This window comes from Pseudophryne corroboree, chromosome 1 (genome assembly GCF_028390025.1).
Source record: "Pseudophryne corroboree isolate aPseCor3 chromosome 1, aPseCor3.hap2, whole genome shotgun sequence".
NCBI lineage: Eukaryota > Metazoa > Chordata > Amphibia > Anura > Myobatrachidae > Pseudophryne > Pseudophryne corroboree.
This window is the reverse complement of record NC_086444.1, coordinates 977,002,127-977,021,561: the sequence shown is the minus strand read 5'-3', so window position 1 is coordinate 977,021,561 and position 19,435 is coordinate 977,002,127. Positions and strand designations below refer to the sequence as shown.

At 44.2% G+C, this 19,435-nt stretch overlaps 1 protein-coding gene across 2 annotated transcripts in view; it reads left to right on the top strand.

Annotated features, from left to right (window-relative positions):
* MND1 (meiotic nuclear divisions 1) overlaps positions 1–8,056 on the top strand; it is a 267,374-nt gene extending 259,318 nt beyond the window's left edge. For both annotated transcript variants that reach the window (XM_063920524.1, XM_063920523.1), the window contains one exon: positions 7,880–8,056. In XM_063920524.1, the coding sequence (XP_063776594.1) occupies positions 7,880–7,986 (107 nt within the window). In that variant the 3' untranslated portion in view covers positions 7,987–8,056. The remainder of the gene's footprint in view (positions 1–7,879) is intronic.
* Positions 8,057–19,435: the final 11,379 nt, after the last annotated feature.

Below are 19,435 nucleotides of genomic sequence, written 5' to 3'. Positions count from 1 at the left end.
TGCTGTGCGAGCCTTGAAGATCTATATCAAGAGGACTGCTCGGATCGGGAAGACTGATTCCTTGTTTGTGCTATATGATGCACAGAAAATAGGTTGTCCTGCTTCTAAGCAGTCCATTGCTCGTTGGCTTCGTCTTACTATCCAACAGGCCTATGTGTCGGCAGCTTTACCTGTTCCGCAGTCTCTGAAGGTCCACTCTACAAGATCAGTGGGGTCTACCTGGGCGGCTGTCCATGTTGTCTCGGCCTTGCAACTATGCCGAGCTTCTACTTGGTCGGGGAAGAACACCTTTGTGAAGTTCTACAAGTTTGATACCCTGGCCAAAGAGGATACCCAGTTTGGTCAGGCAGTGCTGCAGATGTCTCCGCACTTTCCTGCCCGTTCTGGAAGCTTTGGGACGTCCCCATCGTACTAAGATCCCAGTATCCCTTATGGATGCTAGAGAAAATAGGATTTTAATTACTTACCGGTAAATCCTTTTTCGTAGTCCATAAGGAATACTGGGAGCTCGCCTCAGTGCGTTGACTTTGCTGCAGGTTTTTCTTTTATAAAAGTTTACCTGTTCAGCTGTTGCTGTTTGTTACCAGCCGTTGCTGGTTGTTTTATGTTGTTGGTGTGCTCGTGTATGAATCTCACCACTCACTGTTATGTTCCTTCTCTCAAGTATGTCCATTCTCCTTCGGGCACAGTTTACCTATACTGGCTGTAGGAGGGGGCATAGAGGGGAGGAGCCAGCACACCCAGTGGAAGAAATTTAAAGTGCACCGGCTCCTTTGGACCCCATCTGTACCCCATCGTACTAACACCCCTTATAAGTATCCCTTATGGACTACGAGAAAAGGTAATTAAAATCCTATTATTTTTTTTTGCGTGATGCCATAACGAACAGACAAAAATTCTGAATTCTGAATAAACAGTCCCTAGAAGTATATTTCTCAAAATTCCATGCAGCTGGCCCTGCAACGCAGCCGACCCACCCCTGTTTTCCCTGCGCCACGCCCTGCAACGCTCCGCCACCCCCTGCAAACACCTCTGCCGATATCGTATGTCAGGAAATTGTATACTATATCGCATGGGGCCCACATTGTTCTTGTGTGTAAATAGCCTATCTGTTGTGGCAAGTACCGATGTAATGTTCACCCTACGAGTGCATAAATGACAGCAGACAATGTTAGCCCACATAATGTGCTTGCGGTTTCTACAGAGGATATTAATTTCTGTAAGTTTCAGAAGAAGCCGCTAGCTCATTTATGCGGAGAAATGCGCAAGAATAACTGTACTTAAATCTTGTAAATGCTCTGTAATTTTTTGCATGAAGGCAGCACATTACATATCCAGATCTGCAACCATATGGCAGAAAAGTGAAGAAACTTTGTTAAAACATTGTTTCTCAGCAGCATATGCTTTTACTATAACATTCATACAAAAAGCCGTCCGTTTGCACTAAGGTTTATATTCCTGCAGCTCTTATAAGGATTTTGGCTCCTTTTGAATTGTGAAGTAGTTTTTTGGTTTCGATCTACAGAGCCATCTGGCCACTTATTTCTGTCCACGTACAATTTCTCTGGCTGGGTCCACAGGATAACATTGGGATATGGTTGAGCGACAGCGGAAATGGCACCAACACGGTCACGAGCTTTCTGGCCTCCCAGGATGCATCGGGGCCTCACCATATAGTCCCGCCCACTGACTCAGTCAAATCAGTTTTTTGCTTGGTGCGGCAGGAAGCCGCATGGTCACAGGGCTGCTGTGAATAAAGCAGCCTCAAGCTTTTATTATTTTATTTTTATAGACTTACTATATTTTTTTGAGCGACTTTTCCTAACAGCGTCTTAAACGCATACTGGAAAAAGTCGCTCCAACAACTCCCCACCGGGTCGCAACAACGCTTACCTTCGCGGTAATAGTGCTGTCTCGACGGGCGTCTGTGTCGGATGTTCTAGCAGGTCCAGCAGACGTAACCAGGCTGTGGCCGGAGCATGGGGGGACGGTAAGTGTATGGATTTCCTCTTACTAGGGGGGTCCGGACACAGCTACACTGATTTGGTGGAGACTACAAACAGTGTGTTGATGCGCCAAACATCTCGAGTGCGACAGCGCTACGCTCCAGGGATCATAGGCGCCAGGACTAGGTAGAGGCCGCGATCCTTAGAGTTTAAGTCAACAGGGGGATTCAGACACTCTCCTGGCCGTCCCTTCTCGGAGTTCATGGCCAGTTTCCACACGTCTCTCGTTTCATGAACTGAATGACCTCACTTCCGGCTCAGACGCTACCACGAGGGTACTCGGTTGCAGCTTAGACGCTGCGGTTGTGTACACTAGAGATCCCTCCTAGACCGAGTCGCAGGCCTTAGCGTCTGCATACACGTGGAAGTCGCTGAGCGTCCGTGTCCGCAGGACCGACTGTGTCCGTTATCAGTTATACAAGAGCGGTAGTGTACATCAGTAGCGTCTGAATCCACTCAGCGTCTTACGAGCGTATTTGCTTGGATATGGAAGTGTGGTGAGTCTCCCTGTATCCCGCTCTCCAGAGGAAGGGTATACAGTACTAAAAATTCTCTCTACTTGTTAGTATGAATTGTTAATTTTTAGTACCTATTGCATATGAGATCTGTATATTACTGTGTTTTCTGCATGTAATGTTGAAAAAGAACCAGTTAAAAACAGAAGTACAATTTTCCTACTTATTTATAAGTTGTAATGGGGGTTGTATTCTCATATGACAATGTCTAATGCTTTAACATGTGACTGACTGCTAGTATGAGTGCTGACTTTTCTGTGTAATGTCAGTCCTGTTCTGACCCTCAGATCAGGTGCACTGTGGTCAGATTGATTTCACTTCTATATACTCATATATAGGTGATTTTCAGTCACAAACTGTGTAGTCATTAACAGATTATTTCCATGTCTGTGAGCGGCAAAAGTGACGAGGAGAATTTATCAAGCACTCCTACATCCCTAACATGCTTATCTTGTAAGACAGAGTTAATTGGTATGGACCAATTGGTCACTTATGAGGGATTGTGTGCGAACTGTTTTGCTTTTCAGCAAAGTAAAAAACAGGAGTTGGTTCAGCCACCAACAGAGCCACCATGGAATATGTTCGCAAATACTCTATCTTCAATAGCGGACAGGTAAACTCCGGTAGCACCACCTCAAGGGTTAGGTTACACTATTAACCCATACATGCAGCTCCCTTCCTACGGCTTGGTTCCAGTAGCCTCTACAAGCAACCAAGGGACAGGTAAGACTAAGACAGATATGTCTATGTGGCAGACTACACAAGATGATACAACAGATGATGATACAGTATATTCAAATACTCCGTATGATGATCAGTCGCAGAGTTTTAGTTCAGAGGATGTAGCTGAACTTATTAATGCTGTGAAGGCTGTTCTCTCTATGGAAGAGCCAGCTAAGACAGTGTTCAAACTAACAAAATCAGTGAGAACTGAATTCCCAGCGTCAGATGAGCTGACGGAAAGGATGGATGAGTCTTTGGTGACACCCAGTAAGAAATATAAGATTCCGAAAAGATGGAATTCTTATCCATTTCCAGCTGCGGATTGTTCGAAAAGAGAAGTTCCTCCAAAAGTAGATGCACATGTGCTGCGACTTGTGCATAAATCTGCTTTACCACTGTCATCTACCTCACTAAATGATGTCACAGACAGAAGGGTAGCTAGCTTTTTGAAAAATGTATTTTCTCTAGTAGGAGCAGTGGTAAGACCTTTCGGCCTGGATAGCAAAGGCAATGGGCGAATGGATAGAGGAACTAGAGAATGACATCTCCTCTCCTACTACGGAGCAGGAGTATCATTTAAGCCGTTTAAGACAATCTGCCCAATATTTGGAAGAAGCAGCAATTGAAATGGCTACAGTTGCTTCTAAAGCTTCAGCCTTGACAGTAGCCGCTCGCAGAGCAGTTTGGCTACGTACCTGGAAAGCAGATGCGGAATCCAAGAAAGAATTGGAAGCATTGCCTTTCATTGGTAATATACTGTTTGGGAAACCATTATCTGAGTCAAAAAAGGTCAGATTTCCGGCTACTTATAACCCTAAGTCCAAGGGTTCAAAGTTTCGCTCATTTCGTTGGCAAAGCCAAAGAGGAGTCTAAGCAACCCCAGTTCAAAACTAGGGGTAGGAAGCAGTGGGCTAGCAAAAAGCCAACTTCCAAGCCTGAACAGAAACCATCAGCCTGAAGAGACGGGCCTCCATCTAGAGGATTCCAGGGTTGGGGGCCGACTCCTTCATTTTGCACACATATGGCAACAGTCAACAACAGATGCTTGGGTGGAGAAGGTGGTATCTCAGGGCTATGGGTTCCCATTCAGGAGGCAGCCTCCTCAAAGATTTTTTCGCACCAGCCCGTCTCGTATAGAGTCGAAGGCCAATGCCCTGCAAGAAGCAGTCCAAAAATTACTGCAGTCAGGTGTGATTGTCCCAGTACCTCCATCACAAAGGGGACAGGGGTTTTACTCCAATCTATTTCTGATCCAGAAGCTAAATGGGTCATATCGACCAATTCTCAATCTAAAAATGTTGGAACAAATACATTTGGATCCCGAAGTTCCACATGGAGACGTTACGCTCCATAATGTTGGCTATGGAACCGGGAGATTACATGGTATCTCTGGATGTACGGGATGCTTACCTGCATGTGCCTATAGCACTGTCTCATCAGTGTTACCTCAGGTTTGCCATCCTCCAGGAACATTTTCAGTTCCAAGCCTTGCCCTTCGGACTAGCAACAGCACCCAGGGTGTTTACCAAGATCATGGTGGTTATGGCAGCTTGTCTGCGCAAACGGGATAAGAATATTCCCATACCTCGACGACCTGTTAATCTTAGCACATTCGCAAGATTTACTTCTGAGCCATCTTCAACAGACAATAGTTTGTTTACAGAGACACGGGTGGCTCATAAATTGGGAAAAGTCGTCTCTGAATCCGTCACAGCAGATGGTTCATTTGGGGGCCATATTGGATTCAGACCTACAGAAAGTTCTCTTACCAGAGAAAAAGATAGTCAAGGTGCAGGTCATAGCTCAGGAAGCATTGCACACCCAGACAATGTCAGTCCATGCAGCAACGCGACTGTTGGGTCTGATGGTATCAACCTTCGACATGGTGGAATTTGCGCAATTCCACTCCAGACCATTGCAGCACCTTAGTCTGACCAAATGGAACGGAAATCATCAGACGATAAAAAAGCAGATGATAAAGTTTCCAGTAAACATAAAAAGGTCTCTAGCGTGGTGGCTACAGACAGACCATTTAAACAAGGGGAGACCCTTTTGGATAAAAGAATGGCAAGTCCTGACAACAGATGCCAGCCTGCAAGGCTGGGGTGCGGTACTCGGAAGTCTGTGGTTCCAGGGAAAATGGACCGCAAGGGAAAGTCGCCTGCCGATAAATCTGTTGGAAATAAGGGCCATTTACTTGGCTCTAGTTCAGGCAAAGGACAGTCTGCAAGGAAGACCGGTCCAGATTCGCTCAGACAATGCGACAGTAGTAGCGTACCTCAATCATCAAGGAGGAACTCACAGCAGGAGACTGATGGAGGAGGTAACTCCCATTCTAAGATGGGCAGAACTCCATCTCCCAACATTGTCAGCAGTGTTTGTCCCAGGTGTTCTGAACTGGGAAGCGGATTTTCTCAGTCGACACACCATTCAGGAAACCGAATGGGCATTACACCCAGAAGTGTTTCAGACACTAGTGAACAGATGGGGTCTACCTCATGGCGACTCGTCTAAACAACAAAGTTCCAAGGTACGGATCGAGAACAAGGGACCCAGGAGCGGTCCTTGTAGACGCACTGTCAGTAGAATGGAAATTTCATCTGGCGTATCTGTTCCCTCCAATATCTCTGTTACCCAGAGTAGTGAGAAAAATAAAGCAAGCGAAGGGAGCAATAATTCTAATAGCTCCTGCTTGGCCAAGAAGGCATTGGTACGCAGATCTGCTAAGAATGTCCGTGGAAGCACCGATACTGCTCCCTCAACGTCCAGATCTGCTAATGCAGGGTCCTTGTTGCCACAGTCATCTGGATCGCCTGTCTTTGACGGCGTGGCTGTTGAAACCTCTATCTTAGAAGCGAGAGGATTTTTCCAAACTATGCTTAGAGCAAGAAAGCCTTCTTCAGCTCGTGTGTATCATAGAATATGGCAAGCCTGTATTCATTGGTGTACTGGAAAAAATTTGAATCCAAGATCTTTTAAAGTATCCAGGATTTTGGATTTCCTTCAAGCAGGATTGGATAAAGGTTTGAAAGTTGCTTCCTTGAGAGTTCAAGTATCAGCATTAACTGTATGGTTTCAGGGAAAGATTGCTGATTTACAGGATGTATGTACTTTCTTTCAGGGAGTTGTACATATTCAACCTCCATTAGTTCCTCCTGCAGCTCCCTGGGATTTGAATTTAGTTCTTAAATTTCTCCATGGTCCTCCGTTTGAACCACTTAAATGGTTAACGGCTAAAGTGCTTTTTCTACTGGCAATGGCGTCAGCCAGAAGAGGGTCAGATTTAGGAGCATTATCATGTAAGTCTCCTTTCCTAAGTTTTTTTTCCAGACAAGCAGTTCTCAGAACGAGATCTGGTTATCTTCCAAAGGTGGTTTCAAAGTTTCACTTGAATGAAGATATTGTAGTCCCAGCTTTTCAGGTACCGGGACTATCGGGAGAAGCGTCGCTGGACGTAGTCCGAGCTTTAAGAATCTACATAGATTGTACTAGTGCCATCAGGAAAACAGATTCTCTCTTCATCCTCTACGGATTCCATAGAAGAGGATGGCCTGCTAGTAAACAGACGCTGGCGAGATGGCTCCGAATGGTAATATCAGAAGCTTATTCTCATGCAGATCTCCCTACTCCGGCTAATGTCTCTGCACACTCTACACGTAAGGTAGGTCCTTCATGGGCAGCACAACAGGGTGCTTCAGCAGAACAGATATGTAAGGCAGCCACATGGTCTTCCATAAACACTTACATCAGACATTATGCCTTGGATACTTTTGCCTCTCATGACGCAGACTTCGGGCGAAAGGTCCTCCTGTGTAATCAGGAGCGTCCCCACCACTAAAATTGGCTCTGGGAATCCCAATGTTATCCTGTGGATAATCCTGTGGACCCAGCCAGAGAAATAGACGTTATGGTAAGAACTTACATTTGATAACGTGATTTCTCTTATGTCCACAGGTATCCACAGGGATCCCACCCTGACGCACCTGATTTGAGGATCTATACAATCACTAAACCTCTTCCTTCTTGTATGGAAGGGTGTGCATGTGTGTTCTTATCGCCTAAACAGGTCTCTCTACCTGATGCTCCTGCCTAAATCGCTGTGGAAAGAACTGATTTGACTGAGTCAGTGGGCAGGACTATATGGTGAGGCCCCGATGCATCCTGGGAGGCCAGAAAGCTCGTGACCGTGTTGTGACCGTGTTGGTGCCATTTCCACTGTCGCTCAACCATATTCCAATGTTATCCTGTGGATACCTGTGGACATAAGAGAAATCACGTTATCAACGGTAAGTTCTTACCATAACGTCTATTTTGCTTATTATGTGTTTACATTTCCTTTTGCACTGCTGTGTTGAGATCTGTTTTTTGGTTTAGAAAATACTCAATACTGTGAGAACATTCCGTTCAGGATTCCATTTTTCTTATATAGAAAAAAGGCACACACATGTTAATTCCTAAAATCGGAATTTAAACTTTTTTTTGATGATGCTTTATCCACTGAATTACATTTTGTTGCTTCACACCAGTTGTTTGCAAGCTAATAGAAGAGTCATCTAATCTAAACAATCCTAGTTCAGTAACTTGGTACAAATTGCATTATATTAATGTATCATTGTTTCTTACGTTGATCCACAGATAATATATTTTCTGTCAAATCTTGGGCCAAGAAAAAGTTTGGGTTTGAAGAGAGCAAGATCGACAAAACATTTGGCATACCTGAAGATTTTGATTATATTGATTGAAGTAATATGCTTGTTATATGTTAATGTATTTAGCCATTTGTGCAATCCGGAATAAAATGCACATTCCAAATGTGGTTCTTTTGTTTGTTTTTTCCTATCAATCTTCATTTTCATGGTAACTGGTAAATAGTGCCTTTTGTGGTTTTGGCAACTAGTACATACTGTAGAGGAACTGTACTTTCTTTTTTTTTCTTTTTTTAAACCTTTTATAACTGTAATATGTTTTGTGACTACACATCAGTTTTATCAACAGTGAATTTTCAAAGCATACTGGGTGAAAATTGTACTTGTCCGTTACTTATACATTTTGCTATTTGTACAATTGTATTGTTTTTTCACTTGCTGTCTTCCATTACTAGAGTAATTTGGTTATTTATGCACTAGAAGGCAAAAGCAACTTTCCCAGATTAACTGATACTTAAATATCACCTATGTGTTAAAGGCATCACCTCCTTGTTAGCATAGCAGTTGAGTAACCCTTTACAGCAGAAAAGGAAAATTAGATGAGAAGATACTTAGCAACATCCTCATGCATGTGTAATGTTCAATTCTTTGGCAAACTAATAGTCACAAAGAACCCTTTCTTGGTAACTGTTGCCTGATTGCCACCACTGTCCACTTAGCTGGCAGCTATGGATGTAAAATCCAATCAAACTTGTTCAACAATATAACCAACCCAAATCTAAATCTCTCCACACATGTTACATCTGCCCAACCTGCAGGGCAACGTGGTTTTGCCCAATTGCTTACTTTATTGGTCTGCTAACAAACCTGAATAATCCCCTATGGCAAGCATTATACTGACAGTTGACCAATGAGTTTGCCTTTTGTATTTACATCATTAACAGCCATGTTGATTCATTTTGGAAATATTCCTTTACAAAGTAAAAGTAAATTATTTTTGCAGTAATTTGTGCAAGATGTATTTGGTTTGTGTTCTTTGCTTTATTTCTGATATTAACATTAATGTTGATATCAATTTGCAAGACAGACCAGTACACTACAACTTAAATATCATTTGCATTTGATAAAAGGCTTTGATTTATATTATACTTAAATAGACACACACACTTTTCAGCAGCTTATCATATCTCATAAGTCCGTTAAACTCCATAATTGAAAATTCAGATATGAATCATGAAGTGAAAGTATACAGTATTTAATGTCAGTGTTAGATTTGAAGCTTGTGCTGCATCTTTCTAAAAGTGTGTTAATGGGGTGGTCTTCAGGTTGCCGACTGTCGGGATCCCTGCGCACAGTATACCGGCGCCGGAATTCCGACAGCCGGCATACCGACAGTTTTTCTCCCTCGTGGGAGTCCACGACCTCCCTGGAGGGAGAATAGAGAGTGCAGCGCGCCACAGTGCCCACAGCGTGGCGAGCGCAGCAAGCCCGCAAGGGGCTCATTTGCGCTTGCCACTCAGTTGGTATGCCGGCGGTCGGGCTTCCGGCGCCGGTATTCTGGTCGCCGGGAGCCCGCCCGCCGGCATACCATACCACACCCTGTTAATGACATCTGGCCCATTTCACAGCTGAGACTGCAGAACCAGTATGACATCACTGGTCCTGCTCCTTGGTATGGATCTACGTATCCATGCTGTGCCATTCTGCAAAACAAATGTGCCAATGTGCTAGGCTCCTTGTTATCTGCATTAGCGAAGCAACTTTCTCCTAAAATGGCAACTGAGTGGAGTGTAAGAGAGTGGTTCATGAAACTCAGATATTTCATATATTATTTAGTTAAAATAAAGACCACCTTTTCTACACATTTTATCTGCAATGACCATCGTACGAGGGGTGTGCTGTGTGTAGGTAGAGTAGACACACGCTGACTGGTTATGAACTGTAATCTCTGACTAAAGTTTTTGTGAAATGTCAAGGCACAGAACTGTATATAAGCAGCACTTCACTCACTTCACAAACTCGTTATGGATCTCAACAGAGGGCACTGGAGAGCCATAATCTTCTATGACTACAAGAGTGGTTTACGACAGCAGGAGAGTTTTCATTGAATGCAAGCTGCTTTTGGAGAGGAAGCACAGTCCTGAACCACTGCAGAATTAGGGAGCGGAAAATGGTCCCTGGAAGACAAGGAGCACCATGGCCGATATCACTGAAGATAACGTTGCTGCTGTGCGGGCTATATTTTAGGTAGACGCCAGGCTGATCATGACCCAGTTAGATAAAGACATAGGCATCTCATTGGTATCCATCCGTTTGATACTCCATGAAAAGCTTGGGCTAAGCAAGGTTTGCTCGCTGGGTGCCCCATCCATTAACTCTAGAGCAGAATGAGGTTCGGCTGACTTGGTGCCTCTACATGCTGGTCAGGCTTGATGCCATACTCTCAAACTCTGGAGTTCATCAGTGGTGATGAATCCTGAATCTACAGTTTTAACCCCAAGACCAAATAACAGTTGGCCTAGTGGGCCCCAGTTGGTGGTGCGCCACTACAGAAGTTCTGATGTGAGCGCAGTATGGCCAAGCAGATGGTGGCTGTTTTTTTGGTCAAGACTGGTCATGTAGCTACGGTGCCACTCGTGCAGCAGCGCACCATCACTGGGGCTTGTACACCAACCAATGTCTGCTGCAAGTGCTGAAAACCATTTCCAGGCACCGACCAAGAATTCACACTCGTGGTGCTCTACTCCATCATGACATTGCACTGCCCACAAGTGGTGGGTTTTCTGCCCATTAACGCATCCAGGAGCTTGGTCATTCACTGTACAGTCCAGACCTGACCCTCTGCAACTTTGTGTTCCCACAAATCAAGCGCAAGATGCGTGGGATTCGTTTTGAATTGTTGCAAGCTGCTGTGGAAACCTTCCTCCAGCATATAGAAGACACATCTGCTTTGTACTGGACCAGCTGCCTCATCAGATGGATTGAGCGCATACAACTTTATTATATAGACTCCTTTGGCGAATACTTTGAAAAAATGTAATGTTCACTTTAACATTTATTGTGGTTTCTCTTACATCCTAGAGGATGCTGGGGTCCATATTAGTACCATGGGTATAGATGGGTCCACCAGGAGCCATTGGCACTTTAAAAGTTTAATAGTGTGGGCTGGCTCCTCCCTCTATGCCCCTCCTACCAGACTTGGTTTAGAAAATGTATCTCTTCTATTGGATCTGACCAAATGAGCTAGCCTTCGCTCCCCACATGCATCAATGAGCCTTGGGTATCCATGACTTTCTTGCAGGTTCCCTGTTATCCTCCTTTGGACCACTTTTGTTAGGTGCAAACCACTACATACTGTGAACACCCCACAAGACTGCCATTTTGGAGATACTCTGACATATTTGTTTAGCCATCACAATTTGGCCCTTGTTAAAGTAACTCAGATTCTTACACTTGCCCTTTTTTTCCTGTTTCCAACACATCAGCTTCAAGAACTGAGGGCCTGATTTTGATTTGGGAGTAAAGCAAAATAAAGCAAGTAACTGTGCACCTGGTCAAAATAATGCACTGCAGGTGGGGCAGATGTAACATGTGCAGAGAGAGTTAGATTTGGGTGTGGTGTGTCCAAACTGAAATCTAAATACTGTAGCAGTGTAAAAATAAAGCTGTCTAACATTTGTGGGCTACTTGTAAAAGCGGGCAGTATTTACCCTGCGCATAATTATTTATTTATTTATTAATTTCTCCCCTTGCATAAAAAGTTTATTTGCTTTGATTTATTTCAAATTAGAATCAGGCAGTGTTCAATTCACTTCATCTGCTAGTGGTTTAAATGTTCTAGCTGATGGGTGATAAGTGCATTGTTATTGAAGCTGGATTGTTTTTATCCCTTGTGGAAAGTCCTAATGTGGACTATGTGTTAGTCATGTATAATCAGCACTGTTTTATATGTAACATGAACAGTATATTGCATTTTAAAAAAAGACATAATAAAGTTAAGCACTGTATCATTATAATTGAAAAAAGTTCAACAATAGTACTAACAAATAATATATGTTGTATGGGGAACAGCATTGAGTGAGGTACAGCTATAGGGGATCCGGACAGAATCCTGACACCCATCAGAATACAGACGCTGGAATCCCAATAAAGTCAAGACACCGACGTCAGAAATAGTCAGTAGGTTAGGTTTAAAGCCGGAGGGGTGGGGTGGGTTGTGTGTGTGTTAGAGTTAGGGTTAGGTCCCACCGGGGGGAGATTAGGTTTAGGCCCCAAGATAGGAGGGTTAGGTTTAGGCTGTGGGAGGGGAGAGGGTAGGGTTAGGCTGCAATAAGGGAGGGAGAGGGGAGAATAACCCTATTTTATCCCTGTCGGGAATTCCAATATCGGAATATCAGTGTCGGTATACTGAACGCTGCTCATTCATACCCAACCCTATCTATAGAATGGAGATTTGTTCACCCATTTGCTCTCTGAACATTATTAATTATTTGTGACTTTTGCAATGGTGTCAATAATACAACACATAACATACTGGTCCGTGTCAACTCCAAATTGCCACATACTGTATCTGTAAGTTATCTGGCCTATGCTAAATACTGTAGCTTGATACATCTCCCTCCATAGCAGGTGCACTAGGAATGCTTGAGTTTGGGGGCTACTATGATAACATGATGTTACAATCCTATTTCTGGAGTCAACACAGGACTACCCTAGCTTTATATAGTGGAGCATTCTCTTATAGGCCCTACACACTGGCCGATACCAGTGAAAGATATGATCGATCTTGTTGAGTAATGAACGAGATATCGTTCATATTTTCAGTGTGTAGGCACCAGCAATGAAAGATGCGCGGCCCCACGCTCGTTCATCGTTTGTTCCGGCTCATTTAAACATGCAAGCCAATATGGACAATCTCGTCCATGTTAGCATGCAGGGCTATGGGGTCGGGTGACGAGGGGAGTGAAGAAATTTCACTCCCCCCACCGCCAGGTTGCCCATCTGCCGTATCGGCCATCGGGCACCTCGGCGGCACACCGCGATGTGTGTAGGGTCCATTAGGGAGCTAGCCCTTTCTCAGAGGGGTGCACCTGAATGCCAAAGATTTCAGACTTTCTGTAGTGTTCAATCATTTTTCAAGCATTGTGTGCTATTAGAGGACATTGTGATCACCAGCCTATCTGTGGCAGGTGTAGTGGCATAGGGAAGATGCACTGGCCCATGGAGACTGCCATCCAGAATCCACAGAAAACTATTTGCTATGAAGTTGTGATTGGGGAGTAGGGAGATAATTCACCATCCACAGCAGATATTAAGTTATTAACCACACTGACACTCCTGACATGCACAAGTCGGTTACATAGATGTATCTTGTGTGTTTTTTGCACTGCGCATTCTCTGGAGCCAAGCGTATGCAGAGTTCTATACAACTCAATTGCATCCCCACATACAGCTGAAAGGGCATAACTGTGTGGCAACAGAGTATGTTACATTTAGTGAGGGTGCATCAAGGGCAAATCAATGGAATTGTGAGCTATGCTATTTGTGTGTACGCGCTGATACGCCAGAGAGCGTGGTGGTGCAGGTGGGCACTGCTTATTACAGCTATGAACCCCGGCAAGTGTAAAGGGGCAGTGCAGTCGCAGAGATATGTACAGCTAAGCATGTGTGATTAGGGCCAACTTTATGTAAACAGAAAGTCCGGTTTTGTCATAGCATAAGAACTTTTACTGCTGTCCTTAAAGCTGGTAATATGGAATCTCACAGTGTGGTTCATTGAGCAGGAGAGATTTCAGCAGAAGACCGCATAACACATTACACGAGATGCTCATACAGAAATCTGTAAATGGTCATGGTTCTTGCAGCACAGTAGACTCTGGCTTTGTGCCCGGTGACTTCTCTACTGCACATACACAAACCACTGGGAAAATGGCCATCGCACCATGGGCCTAATTCAACATGGGTTGTAGTCAACCCTTTACACTGACGTGGGGGGACACCCAGCACAGGGCAAGTCTGCCCTGCAGGCCGTGTTCTCCTCTCCCCTACCCCGAGCAGATAAGGGTAGCCCCCTGCCTATGCCGTCCTAGGCAAACGGAGGGCTGACATCTTTTGGGTTGCAGTGGCTGCATGTGATGTTACGCAGCCGATGTGACTTACCCTGCAAAAAAACACGCCTGTGTTGTCTGGACCGTGCCCCCATCATTGCTGCAACGCTGCCCCCTAAATGCCACTTGTTGCTCCCCCGCCCTGCAAACACCTCTGCCTGTCAATCAGGCAGAGGCGTTCGCATATGTGAGATGCCATCGCTTCTCACTGTGTGCGCACACGCTCAGTGCGGCTTCTGCGTGTGTGCACACAGATGTGACAGAAGGGCTTTAGCACGCAAACGCATCGTAGATGCATTCCATGCTGAGTCGGGCCCTATTTTCCTGGTGATTTTTTCTGCACTGCAACACTGGTTTGAGTTGATCAATGAAAATATTTTTATTCTGCACAGTTTGGCAGAGCAGGGAGGGCCAGCCATGGCATGCATAGGTACCCAGCGGCGACTAGTGACGCCCAGACACTGTCCCACCCTGGTCCTCCTCAGGCTCCACAAGTCACAGAGCAGTGACAATCTCACTCTGGCCACAGGCGCTGCTCCCTGTCACCATACTCGGCCGCTGCACTGACTCGGCAGACAGAACTCTAAAGGTATGTACACACGCTGAGATAAATCTGTAAGATTTTGACTAGTCAAAATCTTAATGAAAGTTAGTGCAGATCTCATAGTGTTAGGCAGCTTGCGATACAGATTCTATCCTGATGCACGCTCCCGTGGGGTCGGTATTGCAAGGCTAGATAGACTGTGCAGGCGAGTTAATCTTGACTATCTAGTGTACTATCTAGTACAAGGTATAGACAAAATCTCAAGTACATATAGGGGGTCATTCCGAGTTGTTCGCTCGTTATTTTTTTTTTGCAACGGAGCGATTAGTCGCTATTGCGCATGCGCAATGTCCGCAGTGCGACTGCGCCAAGTAAATTTGCTATGCAGTTAGGTATTTTACTCACGGCATTACAAGGTTTTTTCTTCGTTCTGGTGATCGTAATGTGATTGACAGGAAGTGGGTGTTTCTGGGCGGAAACTGGCCGTTTTATGGGAGTGTGTGAAAAAACGCTGCCGTTTCTGGGAAAAACGCGGGAGTGTCTGGAGAAACGGAGGAGTGTGTGGGCGAACGCTGAGTGTGTTTGTGACGTCAAACCAGGAACGAAACTGACTGAACTGATCGCAGATGCCGAGTAAGTCTGGAGCTACTCAGAAACTGCTAAGAAGTGTCTATTCGCAATTCTGCTAATCTTTCGTTCTCAATTTTGATAAGCTAAGATTCACTCCCAGTAGGCGGCGGCTTAGCGTGTGCAAAGCTGCTAAAAGCAGCTTGCGAGCGAACAACTCGGAATGACCCCCGTAATCAAAATCTGTGCTATCTGTGCTCTGGGGGAGTTCAAGGGAAATCACATAATCAAAATCGGGCATAGCAAGGATCTCACCGTGTGTACACACCTTAAGTGGCCAGGCGCCGCTGTTGAAGGGGCGGGGTGGCAAAGGGCTCATAAAGAAAAAAAAATCTAAGTTGCTGATTACTGCTATTCACGTTCACTCCAACAGTAACCTGCTGATGACGCTTGCTACCACATAGAGGGTCTGACCCTCAAAAATGTCCAAATAACCAATGAAACAGACAAGTGAAAATGGATCAGTTGTACAAAGAAATGTATATTTAATATGCAACATGATATAAATTATTACCAGTTATTTATATAGCGCACACATATTCCGCAGCGCTTTACAGAGAATATTTGCCCATTCACATCAGTCCCTGCCCCAGTGGAGCTTACAATCTATATTACCTACCACATGTACACATAGACACATTCACATTAGGGTTCATTTTTGTTGGGAGCCAATTAACCTACCAGTATATTTTTGGATTGTGGGAGGAAACCGGAGCACCCGGAGGAAACCCACGCAAGTACGGAGAGAATATACAAACTCCACACAGTTAGGGCCATGGTGGGAATCAAACCCATGTCCTCAGTGTTGTGAGGCAGTAATGCTAACCATTACACCATCCGTGCTGCCCCATATAAATGAGAATTCTAAAAATCCAAATGGTACTAACTAAATGACGTATAATCATTAAAATGGAATGACAATAAACAAAAGTCGTTTTAATGACGTTGGTGTGGACTTGCGAGGTCTTCTCAAATGGGGGCAGATGTACTAAGCCTTGGAGAGATGAAGTGGAGAGACTACCAAGCAACCAGCTCCTGTCACTTTTATACACAGCCTGTAACATGTCAGTTAGGAGCTGATTAGCTGCTGCGTTATCTCTCTCCACTTTATCACTCACCAAGGTCTAGTACATGTCCTTATGTCCCTTATCAGTTACATGCGGGTCGCTCCTGTATCGGTAATGCCACCAATCAAATTATACTCCTAACTGATAACGGTAATAAGACACAATGTGGTTTACAACAAGGTATTGACAGACTGAAGGAATTGGTAAACAATAAGAAAATAAAAATACATTTTTACTACAGGCGATATTAAGACAGACGAGTGAACTAAAAAAATGGGAAAGAATTTTTTTGTTATCATTGAATAAAATGAATAATCACTTGGCAACGACGGGTAGGCACTGCTAGTTTTATGTAACACTTGAGCTATTGCTACACACCTTGTGACAGAAAACAAATAGCTTTCTGTGATCACACTTTGCAGTTATTGCTGTGTTCCTTTTTCTTACAATTAGAATTGTACTGAGTGCATGTACAGTATTTCATTTTTTTATCACAGGTGGTATTCAGTATACCGGTTGTTGGGATCCCGAAGCACAGTATACCGGCGCCGGAATCCCGGCAACTGGTATACCGACACCTTTTCTCCCTCTTGGGGGGTCCACGACCCCCCAGGAGGGAGAATAGATAGTGTGGCAAGCACAGGGAGCCTGCAAGGGGATTATTTGCACTTGCCCCGCTGTCGGCTAGCCGGCGGTCGGGATCCCGGCGCCGGTATGCTGGCCCCCTGGAGACCTGGCCGCCGGCACTCATACCACACCCCTTTATCACCCCTTTGCCAGGTAGTGACAGCAGTGGATGCTAAAGACATACGTTTCAGTCAGCTGCCAACATAACAGAAGATAAGAGTATGAAAGCTTAAAAAAAACCCCAGTCCTTAAAGTCTCATCTTTATTTTGTTAAATGGAAAATGTTCGCTCTCATCAGCTCCCTCTGTGTATAGCCATATCTATACTTTCAGTAAAGATTGTAAAATATTTGCTAATAACTACTCATGTCTCCCAGACATAGAAATGAAAGGTTTGCAGTATCTTTTAAAGGTTTTATGTTTTTCTTACTGTAAGAGAATGTACTGAAGGCTGCGTGAATAAAGGACACATTTGTAAGTGTAATTTAAAGTACATTATTTAGATTACATATTTCATTGATCCAAAATTGCATGTTATGGCTCTTTTCATAATGGTGGCCTTTAGTAAAATACTTGCAATAAAGTGGTCTATGGCTAATAATAATAATAATATGTTGCCTGCGCTACATAGTGCTTTATATAGTGAAAAGTATTTAAATTCTCTGTTTTCTTCCTTAAGTAAATTAAGTATAAATGCTGCTTTGGTGTCTGAGTTAAGTTGTATATAAAATGTATGAATGTACCTCAGATCTAAAATAATTCTGCATTTCCCATATAAATCATCAATTACCCTAGTCCAGTAGGTCTCCGGTCATCCAGTAGGTGCACAGGTGCAGTCATTACTTACTGACACATTTTAAAACATCCACAGTTGGAGCTAATTATTTAACTTGCAATTCTGTGAGGAGACCTGGAAAAATAGAACTGTTGGGGGTCCTGAGGACCGAGTTTGAGAACCTGTGCCCTAGTCATTTACCATGTCAACTATCAGAACTGTATTAGCTGTTTCCCATGGGGGCATATATTCTCATGTATATCCAAATTAGACATATAGGGGTATATTCAATTCATGATTCGACCTATTCAATGGGGCCGCCGTTTTTCCGACTTGTCGGCAATTCCGACTTGTCGGAAAACATGTGGATCGGCGGATTAGCCGTGGATCCACTTGTTTTGTCGGATTTGCGGCCCGTTTTCGACAATGTCAATCTGACTTTAAAAAAAGGCTCAAATTGAATACTGAACTGTCGGATCCTTTCAGTTGAATAGACCCCATAGGGGGAGATTAAATTATCTGCAGTAAATTACTGTTCGTGAAACCAGAAGGTAGCCAAGGCTATTCATTTACACTTCTGACTTCTCCCAATCACCTTGTTAACGCCAGTTATCTTCATGTGTTAATGGGTGATAACTGCCTGTTCAAACTTGGCTTCCATAATAAAACACTGCTCTGGCTGCAGATGATTGTTAGAATATTGAGCTAATTACCTATCGGTATGTATTATTTGGCTTGTTAGTGATTTCAACCTGCTTTACTCATAATTTTATATGTTATCTCCTGGTATCTTGACGTTGGCTTTGTTCCCGAATCCCTGTGGCTATTCTAAGACCTCCCAGTTTGCCTCTCCTAAGGCTTATATGAGTACTCAAATATACCAGAAGCTGACTTACTGACATCTTAATGATTGCTACCACATATTTATTTCACCTTTAACCAGTGCAGGGGACAGGGCTCTAACTAGCGGTTGGCTATGACACTCGCCAGGGGCTCTGGTCAAGGAAGAGCACCACCTGGCTTAGCCTGTCAACCCCTAGGAGTCCTGTCTGCTACCCAGATGACCCATTATAAACCTTTATTATTCAGCAGTGGTTCCCAAACGTGGTGTTCAAGGCACCCATCAGTCCAAGTCTTAAGGATAGCCATGCTTAAGCACAGGTGACTTAATTAGTACCTGTCAGTTTGATTATACTATCTGTGCACAAGGGATATCCCTAAAACCTGAACTGTTTGGGTGCCTTGAGGACTGCATTTGGGAACCACTGCTCTAAAGCAATGCTGTGTAAAGGACTGCTTGGTGCGGCACTAATTTCATGTTGCTTGGAGATAATAGACTCAACAAGTTAATGCCCCCTCTATTGATTCTGCTTCAGGTCATGCCACCCTCTCAACACTCTGAGCAAGCCCTCCCTTGCATTCTCTATATTTTTTCCCCATGCCTGCATATATCATACAAGGCCTCACATCTTGCCGCTCATTCCCCCCCCCCCCATCCTAATGCACCTCTTCTGCTCCCTATCTTTTCTCCAACACCTCTACACTTCTGCCACTGACTGTTACTGCACAACTAAATCCATTGTCCCACCTCCCCCCTAATGTATCCTATTTCTCCTACATTTTGTGTTTTTAAACTAAGGGTCTCAAATAATATACCCTATACATCTGATGGGGTGCACACTGCACATCATGTCCTTCATTTTGCCAGGGGCGCCCTGATTCCTAGGTATGGCACTACCAGGGGACCACCAGCTATGTGCTTGGTGCAGTAAAGTGCAAACCTCAATGCAGGGGTCTCT